At 38.7% G+C, this 12526-nt stretch overlaps 9 protein-coding genes across 15 annotated transcripts in view; 7 read left to right on the forward strand and 2 right to left on the reverse strand.

Moving 5' to 3' along the window:
* Window positions 1-12526, forward strand: part of LOC117692399 (histone H1-delta-like) — a 131995-nt gene that overhangs the window by 26813 nt on the left and 92656 nt on the right. For 6 of the 7 annotated variants that reach the window (XM_066079592.1, XM_066079593.1, XM_066079596.1 and 3 more), the window contains exon 4: window positions 6385-6539. The gene's annotated coding sequence lies outside the window, so the exon portion shown is untranslated. The remainder of the gene's footprint in view (window positions 1-6384; window positions 6540-12526) is intronic. The other variant, XM_066079597.1, reaches the window with a different exon arrangement.
* Window positions 91-494, forward strand: LOC136273921 (histone H4). The gene has a single exon (XM_066079642.1). The coding sequence runs from the start codon at window positions 128-130 to the stop codon at window positions 437-439; it is 312 nt and encodes a 103-aa protein (XP_065935714.1). The 5' UTR covers window positions 91-127; the 3' UTR covers window positions 440-494.
* LOC136273869 (histone H2B-like) lies at window positions 1461-2231 on the reverse strand. Its single transcript, XM_066079584.1, has one exon. The coding sequence runs from the start codon at window positions 2229-2231 to the stop codon at window positions 1686-1688; it is 546 nt and encodes a 181-aa protein (XP_065935656.1). The 3' UTR covers window positions 1461-1685.
* Window positions 2325-3099, forward strand: LOC136273870 (histone H2A). The gene has a single exon (XM_066079585.1). The coding sequence runs from the start codon at window positions 2325-2327 to the stop codon at window positions 2703-2705; it is 381 nt and encodes a 126-aa protein (XP_065935657.1). The 3' UTR covers window positions 2706-3099.
* LOC136273878 (histone H1-delta-like) lies at window positions 4393-5517 on the forward strand. Its single transcript, XM_066079600.1, has one exon. The coding sequence runs from the start codon at window positions 4813-4815 to the stop codon at window positions 5401-5403; it is 591 nt and encodes a 196-aa protein (XP_065935672.1). The 5' UTR covers window positions 4393-4812; the 3' UTR covers window positions 5404-5517.
* On the forward strand, window positions 7072-8082 carry LOC136273901 (histone H3). Its single transcript, XM_066079622.1, has one exon. It carries the CDS (start codon window positions 7182-7184, stop codon window positions 7590-7592), a length of 411 nt encoding a protein of 136 aa, XP_065935694.1. The 5' UTR covers window positions 7072-7181; the 3' UTR covers window positions 7593-8082.
* On the forward strand, window positions 8916-9319 carry LOC136273922 (histone H4). Its single transcript, XM_066079644.1, has one exon. The coding sequence runs from the start codon at window positions 8953-8955 to the stop codon at window positions 9262-9264; it is 312 nt and encodes a 103-aa protein (XP_065935716.1). The 5' UTR covers window positions 8916-8952; the 3' UTR covers window positions 9265-9319.
* LOC136273871 (histone H2B-like) lies at window positions 10286-11056 on the reverse strand. Its single transcript, XM_066079586.1, has one exon. It carries the CDS (start codon window positions 11054-11056, stop codon window positions 10511-10513), a length of 546 nt encoding a protein of 181 aa, XP_065935658.1. The 3' UTR covers window positions 10286-10510.
* Window positions 11150-11924, forward strand: LOC136273872 (histone H2A). The gene has a single exon (XM_066079588.1). It carries the CDS (start codon window positions 11150-11152, stop codon window positions 11528-11530), a length of 381 nt encoding a protein of 126 aa, XP_065935660.1. The 3' UTR covers window positions 11531-11924.

Genomic DNA, 12526 nt, shown 5'->3' on the forward strand with positions numbered 1-12526 from the left:
TTGCTAATTTTTCCCTGCCGAACTTTTCAAGGTAGAATGCTCTCTCACGGGTCGTAAATAAAGGGCATTATAAGCTATTCACGCGGCAGTAGATGATCATTTCAGTACACTCTAACTGAGAGAAAACATGTCTGGACGTGGTAAAGGAGGAAAAGGACTTGGAAAGGGGGGCGCCAAGCGTCACAGGAAAGTCTTGAGAGATAACATCCAGGGTATCACCAAGCCCGCCATCCGTCGTCTTGCACGCAGAGGTGGAGTCAAACGTATCTCCGGACTCATCTACGAGGAGACCCGTGGTGTCCTGAAGGTGTTCCTTGAGAACGTCATCCGTGACGCAGTCACATACACAGAGCACGCCAAGAGGAAGACCGTCACAGCCATGGACGTTGTCTACGCTCTGAAGAGACAGGGACGTACCCTCTACGGATTCGGTGGTTAGACAACCAACCGCCTTTGTGCTACACGCACAGGACAACAAACGGCCGTTTTAACGGCCACCAAATTTTTAGAAAAGATGCCTCTATCACACATGTTGTGAAATGTTGTACATACTGGGTTATGATATATGTATATCTGACATAAAGAACAGGAGTTCATGGAATACAGAAAGGGTTATTGATAAGTAGTTTATGTTAAGGCAAGGTCAAAATCACCACCCGTTCCCTAACCCCCCCCCCCCCCCCCCCCAAAAAAAAAAAAACAAGACACACACACATCATTGTCAATCACACCTTTCCCTGACATGCTTTCTATATTCAAATTTGACTAGTACTATAACTCATTCATAAATATCAATTGCACCTTATTTCATTCAACCCAACCATATTTGTATTTTTATTATTTCTTTTTTAACAATCTTGATATTTAGAATAGGGACCAAATCATTCCGTGCAGTTTAAACAAAGCAATATATTTCACCAGCTGTTAGATATAAATGTTTGGTTATTTTTTTATTCCAAAAATCTATATTATAACATGTTTAAATAGACACATAATATGTAAACATAAACACATCATTTATCGATTGTTTTCTGATATTTGAATATCAATAAATTACAATGAAATAATATATGGGCTATTGTGGACCATATTCAAGTCTTAAAATCTGCGGAAGTGAATTATCGTTGTAACAATTAATAGGTGGGGAAATAAATTAGAATATACAGCATAGTTGTGTGCCCAGAATATGTTGTTACAGATTTATTATAACATTAGATAATAGTATTCAACAGACAGATCATATGTTAAATTGTTCAGTCATAACTATCAGTTATGTGCCATTATAAATAAACACAACTATATATAAACACAACTATAAATAAACACAACCAATGGGAATCTTCTGTACTCTAAGACTATTACATCGAAAATAGGAGAAATATGTGGAAATCGGGCACATGTGCTGTAATTGGGAAAGATTTTGTTTTTATTGTACATGTACGTACCCCTCTGATGCATAATTTGTATTTGATGTATGTGTATTTGAGGGTTTTTTTTTTCTTCATGTATTTGTTTATTTTTCTTAAAGGACCGTTTAAGAAATTGACAGCATTACAATGACACAACCAGTACACACAACTGAAACAGTTGTTTACTATTGCATTATAAAGATGGTAGCTTTTCGAAAAATTTGTGTGGCCCTGAAAAGGGCCGTTTTGTTTTATCAAACTGCCACTGCTTGCAGTTTACTTGCTGCTGGTGTACTTGGTGACAGCCTTGGTGCCTTCAGAGACAGCGTGCTTGGCCAATTCACCGGGCAGGAGAAGACGGACTGCAGTCTGGATTTCTCTGCTGGTGATGGTTGAGCGTTTGTTGTAGTGGGCCAGGCGGGAAGCCTCGGCGGCGATTCTCTCAAAGATGTCATTGACGAAAGAATTCATGATGCTCATGGCCTTGCTGGAAACTCCAGTGTCAGGGTGCACCTGCTTCAGGACTTTGTAGATGTAGATAGCGTAGGATTCCCTCCTCCTCCTGCGCTTTTTCTTGTCCCCAGTTCTCTGGGCCTTGGCCTTGGTGGCGGCTTTCTTAGCTCCTTTAGATCCGACTTTGGGTGGCATGTTTACAGATTGCTGGCAAACTGAAACTATGAGTGGCGCTAAGCGAATCGCGGCCTTATATATCACGCGAGGGGGATTGAAGCGAACAGGTAAATTGCGGACGTCCTTGTAAACATTAAATTGGTCGGTTTGCCCGAGGTGCGTATAAGACAAGCGTAGCGATTGGCGGAACATTTCAATCCGTGGAAGTGTTTAAATAGCGTGGCGCAGCGCATCGTGTGTTATTCGTTGATATCATTTTGTCAGCACCCAACCTACAACTTGAAAATGTCTGGACGTGGTAAAGGAGGTAAAGTGAAGGGAAAGGCAAAGAGCCGATCATCCCGTGCCGGACTTCAGTTCCCCGTGGGTCGTATCCACCGTCTGCTGAGGAAGGGCAACTACGCCGAGAGAGTCGGAGCCGGTGCCCCTGTGTACCTGGCCGCCGTTCTTGAGTACTTGGCCGCTGAAGTGTTGGAGTTGGCAGGCAACGCAGCCCGTGACAACAAAAAGACCAGAATCATCCCCCGTCACCTGCAGCTGGCCATCCGCAACGACGAGGAGTTGAACAAACTTCTGTCCGGCGTGACCATCGCCCAGGGTGGTGTTCTGCCCAACATCCAGGCCGTGCTCCTCCCCAAGAAGACCCAGAAGCCCGCCGCCAAGTAAAAAGTCAGCTCTGTCGACTTTTTTGTCTATACCAAACGGCCGTTTTCACGGCCACCCATATTTTTCGAAAAGATGCCTCTATAATATGCAGTGTACATGCACATAAGCATTTATATAAAAAGCACACGTAGATACACGCTTCTTAGATTATCGAGACAACGGTATATATTAGCGTGCGTGCAGTTGCTTTCAAGAAAAAAGAAACACACACACACACATTAATTTAAAACTGTCTGTGTTCAATATTTTGATTCCGATTTGCACATTCTATTTGTATTTCGATTAATTTCATTTCTATTACGCTGTCAATTAATATACCATCCTCGTCCCTGACTGCATGTAATCAACGTTTTCCCCGATTTAATTTTGTAAAGGAAATCGCCAGACTTTAAAAGAGAGAGAGAGAGAGAGAGAGAGAGAGAGAGAGAGATAAATAAATATAAAAAAAATAAATAAATAGACACTTGGCGCATATAGATGATACAGACTATGGAGAAATTCACGTGAATGTTCGCACAATTTGCGTGCTGTATATTTAACCAGGTCGTTAATTAATAACATTTCTAACTGAACTGATTTTGTGTGCTTGGATAACGACTTGTCGTATAAAAGGAAATATACAATTCTAGGTTTCTGTGTTTATATAACTGAAGTGTTTGAAACCCATTGATAAGAAACGTATATATATACACACATGCATACTCTGTCACATAAATGTTAAATTATTACGATTCATATGTACTTATACTCGATGAAGTGCTACTGTGAATGATACATTTATGTCAGAGATCAATGATATTGAAAGCTAGGGGTGAATATTGTATAAATTGTATGTGCATTAATTTCGAAATCTACATCTGTATAGGCTTATGGATATATCTATAAATGCAATCTGATGTACATGTGATTTTTTTTTTTTTTTTTTTTTTTTTTTTTTTTTTTTTTGGAGGTAGCTCGAGATAATAAGTTTACGATTTTTGCCTCACACGTTGCTGGTAGATGGTTTCAATCAAATCTACAGTATTAGAATTAATATAGGATGAAAAATTAAACGAGAGATCATGCAAATACCAATGTGGGATGAAATGTGTGTTCTGTGAATAAGTGTTTTAACTTCGCATGCTGGTCGCATGCCATTCTTGGAAAAGTTTATTACATATTTGGTACCGCATATTATTTCTTTCTAATTTAAGGTAATGGTGTACACTCTGAGGCGCAGCTAAACCATTCGGTACGATAAAAAAAGATAGGTTCGCGATGAATACAAAAAATGAATGAATGAATGAATGAAATGGATTTTTAAAATAAAAATTCTTTTTTACAAATTTTAGTTTGTTTAATTAATTAGTGAAGGAATAAAGGAATGGAATTTTTTTTTCTTTGTCGGATTACAATTCGTATATAAGCAAAACGATTTTACAGCGTATTTTGCACTAGAATGCTGCGTGTAATAGATAAACTAACATATAGTTTTTCCTTTGTCAAATTTGATATTTATGTGTTGGTCTCATTTGTTCTATCCGACAGGTTTTTAAATTTATAATCATTTCTAGAGTAAACATTTTCCCGGCACGCATTTTTGTGTGGCGTGTTTCTGGATGCACGGAGCTGTCGCGTGTTTCGTTAAAAAAGAAACATGAATTACTTCACCCCACAATAAACGACATTGAGTATACATGTCTCAGTAAGTGAACAGGTTATAGCCCTGAATAAGTTGTAAAAAATTATAATTTTTAGAGAGATTGCGCGACTTTTAGCTGTCTGTGCAGTTGCAAAATGATAGTCTGGCCTATGTTTTCGTTTAATTTTAAATATTTTCGTGATATTTTTACGGGCGAAACGCAGATAATACTTTACAGATATATCCACATTACGTGTTTTTAGTAGAATAGTTACAATTGCGGCCTATGAAACGTCGAAACAAGGATGCAAACACCAACATCAAAACACACATCGACCTCAGTATGAACAAGCGCTTCGATTTTAGGGGATGTTTTCGAGGACGTCCGCGCTCGATGTAAACAAAAACAGCGAGTGCTTGTGACCCCATTATTTCCTCGTCTTAGTTCGCAGTGAATAGAACGCCGTTTCCATTTCGTCCGAAACCATGGCAGATACAGCAACCACAACCCCAGCCAAGAAGAAGGTTACAAAGCCTAAGGTGCCAGCAGCGCACCCCAAGTACGTTGACATGATCAGGGCCGCCCTGGAATCTTTGAAAGAGCGTGGCGGATCTTCCAGACAAGCCATTCTAAAGTACATAATGGCCAACTACAAAGTCGGCAACGACGTCAACTCCATCAACGCCCACTTGAAAATGGCTCTGAAGAACGGAGTGAAGAAAGGTGCTCTGAAACAAGCCAAGGGCACAGGCGCCAGTGGCTCCTTCAAGCTTGGTGACAAGCCCAAGACTGAGAAGAAGCCAAAGGCCAAGAAAGTTGCCAAGCCTAAGGCAGCAAAACCCAAGAAGGCCGCAGCAGCAAAACCAAAGAAGGTAGCCGGAGAGAAAAAGACTGCAGAGAAGAAGAAGAAGTCCCCCAAGAAAGCAGCCGGACCGAAGAAGGTTAAGACTCCAAAGAAGAAGGCAGCAACTAAATCCCCAAAGAAGGCAGCAGCCAAGCCAAAGAAGGTCAAGACACCTAAGAAGTCAGCTGCAAAGAAAGCCAAGACTCCCAAGAAGGCAGCAGCAAAGAAATAAGCAATTCCAGCATCACTGCAGATTGCTCACTTTAAAAAAAAAAAAGCCCTTTTCAGGGCTACCCATATTTTTCGAAAAGATGTCTCAATTACAAATAACAAAGAAACGTACATGTGTGTGTGTGTGTGTGTGTGTGTGTGTCATAAATGTAATATTACATGCTTGGGTGCATATCTAATAAAACATAGTTTTTAAAATCGCATAAAAAAAAAGGTGACGACTGTCGGTATTCATTCCATGTATTCATTCATTCATTACTTTATTTCTTCATTTGTATTGGAAATATCATCCATTGATTATGAATGATATAATGAACAAAAAACAGACACAAACAAAATGAATTGACGTGCATTATTACTATCTGTGCATGTTTTCCTATATTTAGAAAATGTTAGTCTCTGCACTTGACATATATTCACATGAAACATGTAATGAATATGACATTTTTAGCCTTTATATTAAACTTGTAAAAAAAATAATATTAATGTGCAAATGATATCTTTTTTTTTAAACAATAGCATGCCCACCCTGCCTCTGTCCCCAACATTACAAAAAAAAAACACCAAAAAACCCATAAATAACCCACCAAACACCTAACACCCCCCTTCCAAGGAGGATTTTTTTTTTTTTTCTATGAGTATAAGAATAAATAAGGGATATGAAAATATCACAAATGCGACAATCAGTCGAATGAGGCCTGTTTAATTCACAATATTTTGAATTCATATATCAGCATATAACACTTACTTTTTAATCTTTTTTACATGCCATTGGAATGTTTTAACAGAAGAACTCATTTAAATGTAATTGTTAATTCAACAAGTACATATCTAATCATAGATGTAGGATGAGGCTGCATGCACATTACCTTTTTTTTTTATTTGACATGTGATTGAATTCATGCTTGTCAATCTTTTTCAAAAGCAAACAAAAAATAAATAAGGGGCATAGTCATAATTATTATTTTGTTGAATTCTACAGGACAGGAACATGTGAAATGTGCATATACAGGATGAAATATACATGATTGTGTCAGTCACTATGAATGTGGGAACAGCAGACTATTCTCATTTCTCTCTGCATTTACAGGATGAGTGCACTGGATTACATCCCATGGCATTTTCTGAGATATCGTGGTAAGTTTATTTATTTATTTATATATTTTGTTTTTGTTTTAATATTCTAATATGTGTACATATATATACAACGTACTTAGTGCATCTTGATTATGTATTGTTCTCTCTTCTCTAAACATTTTTGGCTTCTGAAAAAAATATATAATGCGACTCGACCTTTTAGGGTATACATATACATTATATATATCAGTTATGAATTTGATGGATGTATTTAACGGATTATAGGGCCTACATGTATGCATTGAGTTGCTATGAGTTGTTGATTTTAATCTGATTATGAACATGAAAATCGCTGAATAGTTTTAAAGACATGTATATGTTGTATTTCTATCGAAATTTGCTGTTAGTCTTATACTGGTTGCTTTTCTGTATCTCTTAAATTTAAATTTCACCGATATACGCCTAATTTTCTAAGTTCACAAATTCTGTGCAAAAGCCGGATTGAAATGATTTTGCACCGGGCCAATGGGCACGAGTTATTACCGACTAATCACAGGCCAGCTCTCTCAGTTAGATAACCAATGGCAATGGTCGTTAGTGAGGGCGCGGTGATTTTGAAGGCAGACCTGTTATTCATCGACTCGGTATAAAATTTATACAGAGAGCGAACTGCCTCATTCATTCATTTGACACTCGTCGAAGATGGCTCGTACAAAGCAGACTGCAAGAAAATCTACCGGAGGAAAGGCTCCACGTAAACAACTGGCTACCAAGGCCGCCCGTAAGAGCGCCCCAGCCACTGGTGGAGTCAAGAAACCCCACAGATACAGGCCCGGAACCGTCGCTCTCCGTGAGATCAGGAGATACCAGAAAAGCACAGAGTTGCTCATCAGGAAATTGCCCTTCCAGCGTCTGGTCCGTGAGATTGCTCAGGACTTCAAGACTGATCTGCGATTCCAGAGCTCCGCCGTCATGGCTCTCCAGGAAGCCAGCGAAGCTTACCTTGTTGGACTCTTTGAGGACACCAACTTGTGCGCTATCCACGCCAAGAGAGTCACCATCATGCCCAAAGACATCCAGCTTGCCAGACGTATCCGTGGCGAGAGAGCTTAAATTTCTTTGTCTCTGACAAATACAAAACGGCCGTTTTCACGGCCACCTAAACTTTTAGAAAAGATGCCTATATTACAATCAATGACGACTACAATTCAACGAAATTGCACAAGTAAAAAGTGCACATTTTGAAAACATGAGATTAAACCCTACACACATAATATGTACTTCTAAACTCTGCCCTTCTTATCATATTTCACTGTGAACTACAAACATGACAATGGTCAATGGGTAGAATGATTTGATCTGACACAATATAAAAGGCCCTTCTGAAGAGAATATATTATACTATACCATACAGCTATACATATGATTGCATTGTGATTGTTTTTTTTCTCTGTAAGTTGTGCATTTAGTCATAACATTACAAGAAAAATATTGCCGGAAAATGTAGGGCTGTACTTGCATCAGTACTTAAAATTTACCGACAGAAATGTGTATGGCACATAATATTTTATAATTATTGCAACCATATTTGATTCTTATACTACAGTCTCAGACATTCGTGCTATGATGCTCGCACATATAACTGTGTGTTATGTTAAAGAAAATATAAAGATAGTGCAATGAATTAGTTTAAAAGTAGGAAAATTCACTACTAAAAGAGCGATTCTGCATGAAATTGAAATTTGTGTAATATTTGTCCCCTGTAGTTCTTTTTTCATATTTCAGTGGTAAAGTATGTCATGAGCATGTGTTCATGTTCTTGTCGGATTTTGTTTTCTTTTATTCGGTTTCCTTGTAAAGAATGGAAAGTGTATTTTTTATCTCAATGAAATGAACACTTGACTGAATCACTGGTGCATAATTCATCAAAAAGGGAAGAAATACACATTGAAATTACACTATAACTGAAATTGCTAAAGTAAATATCATCATATTGCATTATGTTTTCATTTTGATATGTACTCACCGGTAAGAAAAATGATTTTTTTTTCTTTGCATGTATTTATTACTAGATTTAATACAGAATGTGTGTTTACACTTTAAAAAATGATATTAAACAAAAGCAAAATGATAATAATTATTGTGTTCCTATGTTTTGGTAAGATGTAGAAAATCTGGAACAAATGATTTATTCAATACCACCATCCCTCTTTTTAAAAAAAAAGAAACCCAAAAAAGTTTTATTAAATATATCTTATATAACAGAAAAGTGCCTGCAGACAACATGTCAACAAACAAGCGCCGAGGCGCGTTTACACTGTAGCCAATCAGCGTTGAGTTTACTTATTGCTAATTTTTCCCTGCCGAACTTTTCAAGGTAGAATGCTCTCTCACGGGTCGTAAATAAAGGGCATTATAAGCTATTCACGCGGCAGTAGATGATCATTTCAGTACACTCTAACTGAGAGAAAACATGTCTGGACGTGGTAAAGGAGGAAAAGGACTTGGAAAGGGGGGCGCCAAGCGTCACAGGAAAGTCTTGAGAGATAACATCCAGGGTATCACCAAGCCCGCCATCCGTCGTCTTGCACGCAGAGGTGGAGTCAAACGTATCTCCGGACTCATCTACGAGGAGACCCGTGGTGTCCTGAAGGTGTTCCTTGAGAACGTCATCCGTGACGCAGTCACATACACAGAGCACGCCAAGAGGAAGACCGTCACAGCCATGGACGTTGTCTACGCTCTGAAGAGACAGGGACGTACCCTCTACGGATTCGGTGGTTAGACAACCAACCGCCTTTGTGCTACACGCACAGGACAACAAACGGCCGTTTTAACGGCCACCAAATTTTTAGAAAAGATGCCTCTATCACACATGTTGTGAAATGTTGTACATACTGGGTTATGATATATGTATATCTGACATAAAGAACAGGAGTTCATGGAATACAGAAAGGGTTATTGATAAGTAGTTTATGTTAAGGCAAGGTCAAAATCACCACCCGTTCCCTAACCCCCCCCCCCCCCCCCCCCAAAAAAAAAAAAACAAGACACACACACATCATTGTCAATCACACCTTTCCCTGACATGCTTTCTATATTCAAATTTGACTAGTACTATAACTCATTCATAAATATCAATTGCACCTTATTTCATTCAACCCAACCATATTTGTATTTTTATTATTTCTTTTTTAACAATCTTGATATTTAGAATAGGGACCAAATCATTCCGTGCAGTTTAAACAAAGCAATATATTTCACCAGCTGTTAGATATAAATGTTTGGTTATTTTTTTATTCCAAAAATCTATATTATAACATGTTTAAATAGACACATAATATGTAAACATAAACACATCATTTATCGATTGTTTTCTGATATTTGAATATCAATAAATTACAATGAAATAATATATGGGCTATTGTGGACCATATTCAAGTCTTAAAATCTGCGGAAGTGAATTATCGTTGTAACAATTAATAGGTGGGGAAATAAATTAGAATATACAGCATAGTTGTGTGCCCAGAATATGTTGTTACAGATTTATTATAACATTAGATAATAGTATTCAACAGACAGATCATATGTTAAATTGTTCAGTCATAACTATCAGTTATGTGCCATTATAAATAAACACAACTATATATAAACACAACTATAAATAAACACAACCAATGGGAATCTTCTGTACTCTAAGACTATTACATCGAAAATAGGAGAAATATGTGGAAATCGGGCACATGTGCTGTAATTGGGAAAGATTTTGTTTTTATTGTACATGTACGTACCCCTCTGATGCATAATTTGTATTTGATGTATGTGTATTTGAGGGTTTTTTTTTTCTTCATGTATTTGTTTATTTTTCTTAAAGGACCGTTTAAGAAATTGACAGCATTACAATGACACAACCAGTACACACAACTGAAACAGTTGTTTACTATTGCATTATAAAGATGGTAGCTTTTCGAAAAATTTGTGTGGCCCTGAAAAGGGCCGTTTTGTTTTATCAAACTGCCACTGCTTGCAGTTTACTTGCTGCTGGTGTACTTGGTGACAGCCTTGGTGCCTTCAGAGACAGCGTGCTTGGCCAATTCACCGGGCAGGAGAAGACGGACTGCAGTCTGGATTTCTCTGCTGGTGATGGTTGAGCGTTTGTTGTAGTGGGCCAGGCGGGAAGCCTCGGCGGCGATTCTCTCAAAGATGTCATTGACGAAAGAATTCATGATGCTCATGGCCTTGCTGGAAACTCCAGTGTCAGGGTGCACCTGCTTCAGGACTTTGTAGATGTAGATAGCGTAGGATTCCCTCCTCCTCCTGCGCTTTTTCTTGTCCCCAGTTCTCTGGGCCTTGGCCTTGGTGGCGGCTTTCTTAGCTCCTTTAGATCCGACTTTGGGTGGCATGTTTACAGATTGCTGGCAAACTGAAACTATGAGTGGCGCTAAGCGAATCGCGGCCTTATATATCACGCGAGGGGGATTGAAGCGAACAGGTAAATTGCGGACGTCCTTGTAAACATTAAATTGGTCGGTTTGCCCGAGGTGCGTATAAGACAAGCGTAGCGATTGGCGGAACATTTCAATCCGTGGAAGTGTTTAAATAGCGTGGCGCAGCGCATCGTGTGTTATTCGTTGATATCATTTTGTCAGCACCCAACCTACAACTTGAAAATGTCTGGACGTGGTAAAGGAGGTAAAGTGAAGGGAAAGGCAAAGAGCCGATCATCCCGTGCCGGACTTCAGTTCCCCGTGGGTCGTATCCACCGTCTGCTGAGGAAGGGCAACTACGCCGAGAGAGTCGGAGCCGGTGCCCCTGTGTACCTGGCCGCCGTTCTTGAGTACTTGGCCGCTGAAGTGTTGGAGTTGGCAGGCAACGCAGCCCGTGACAACAAAAAGACCAGAATCATCCCCCGTCACCTGCAGCTGGCCATCCGCAACGACGAGGAGTTGAACAAACTTCTGTCCGGCGTGACCATCGCCCAGGGTGGTGTTCTGCCCAACATCCAGGCCGTGCTCCTCCCCAAGAAGACCCAGAAGCCCGCCGCCAAGTAAAAAGTCAGCTCTGTCGACTTTTTTGTCTATACCAAACGGCCGTTTTCACGGCCACCCATATTTTTCGAAAAGATGCCTCTATAATATGCAGTGTACATGCACATAAGCATTTATATAAAAAGCACACGTAGATACACGCTTCTTAGATTATCGAGACAACGGTATATATTAGCGTGCGTGCAGTTGCTTTCAAGAAAAAAGAAACACACACACACACATTAATTTAAAACTGTCTGTGTTCAATATTTTGATTCCGATTTGCACATTCTATTTGTATTTCGATTAATTTCATTTCTATTACGCTGTCAATTAATATACCATCCTCGTCCCTGACTGCATGTAATCAACGTTTTCCCCGATTTAATTTTGTAAAGGAAATCGCCAGACTTTAAAAGAGAGAGAGAGAGAGAGAGAGAGAGAGAGAGAGAGATAAATAAATATAAAAAAAATAAATAAATAGACACTTGGCGCATATAGATGATACAGACTATGGAGAAATTCACGTGAATGTTCGCACAATTTGCGTGCTGTATATTTAACCAGGTCGTTAATTAATAACATTTCTAACTGAACTGATTTTGTGTGCTTGGATAACGACTTGTCGTATAAAAGGAAATATACAATTCTAGGTTTCTGTGTTTATATAACTGAAGTGTTTGAAACCCATTGATAAGAAACGTATATATATACACACATGCATACTCTGTCACATAAATGTTAAATTATTACGATTCATATGTACTTATACTCGATGAAGTGCTACTGTGAATGATACATTTATGTCAGAGATCAATGATATTGAAAGCTAGGGGTGAATATTGTATAAATTGTATGTGCATTAATTTCGAAATCTACATCTGTATAGGCTTATGGATATATCTATAAATGCAATCTGATGTACATGTGATTTTTTTTTTTTTTTTTTTTTTTTTTTTTTTTTTTTTTGGAGGTAGCTCGAGATAATAAGTTTACGATTTTTGCCTCACACGTTGCTGG

The sequence above is a fragment of the Magallana gigas genome, chromosome 3, assembly GCF_963853765.1.
Source record: "Magallana gigas chromosome 3, xbMagGiga1.1, whole genome shotgun sequence".
Taxonomy (NCBI): Eukaryota; Metazoa; Mollusca; class Bivalvia; order Ostreida; family Ostreidae; genus Magallana; species Magallana gigas.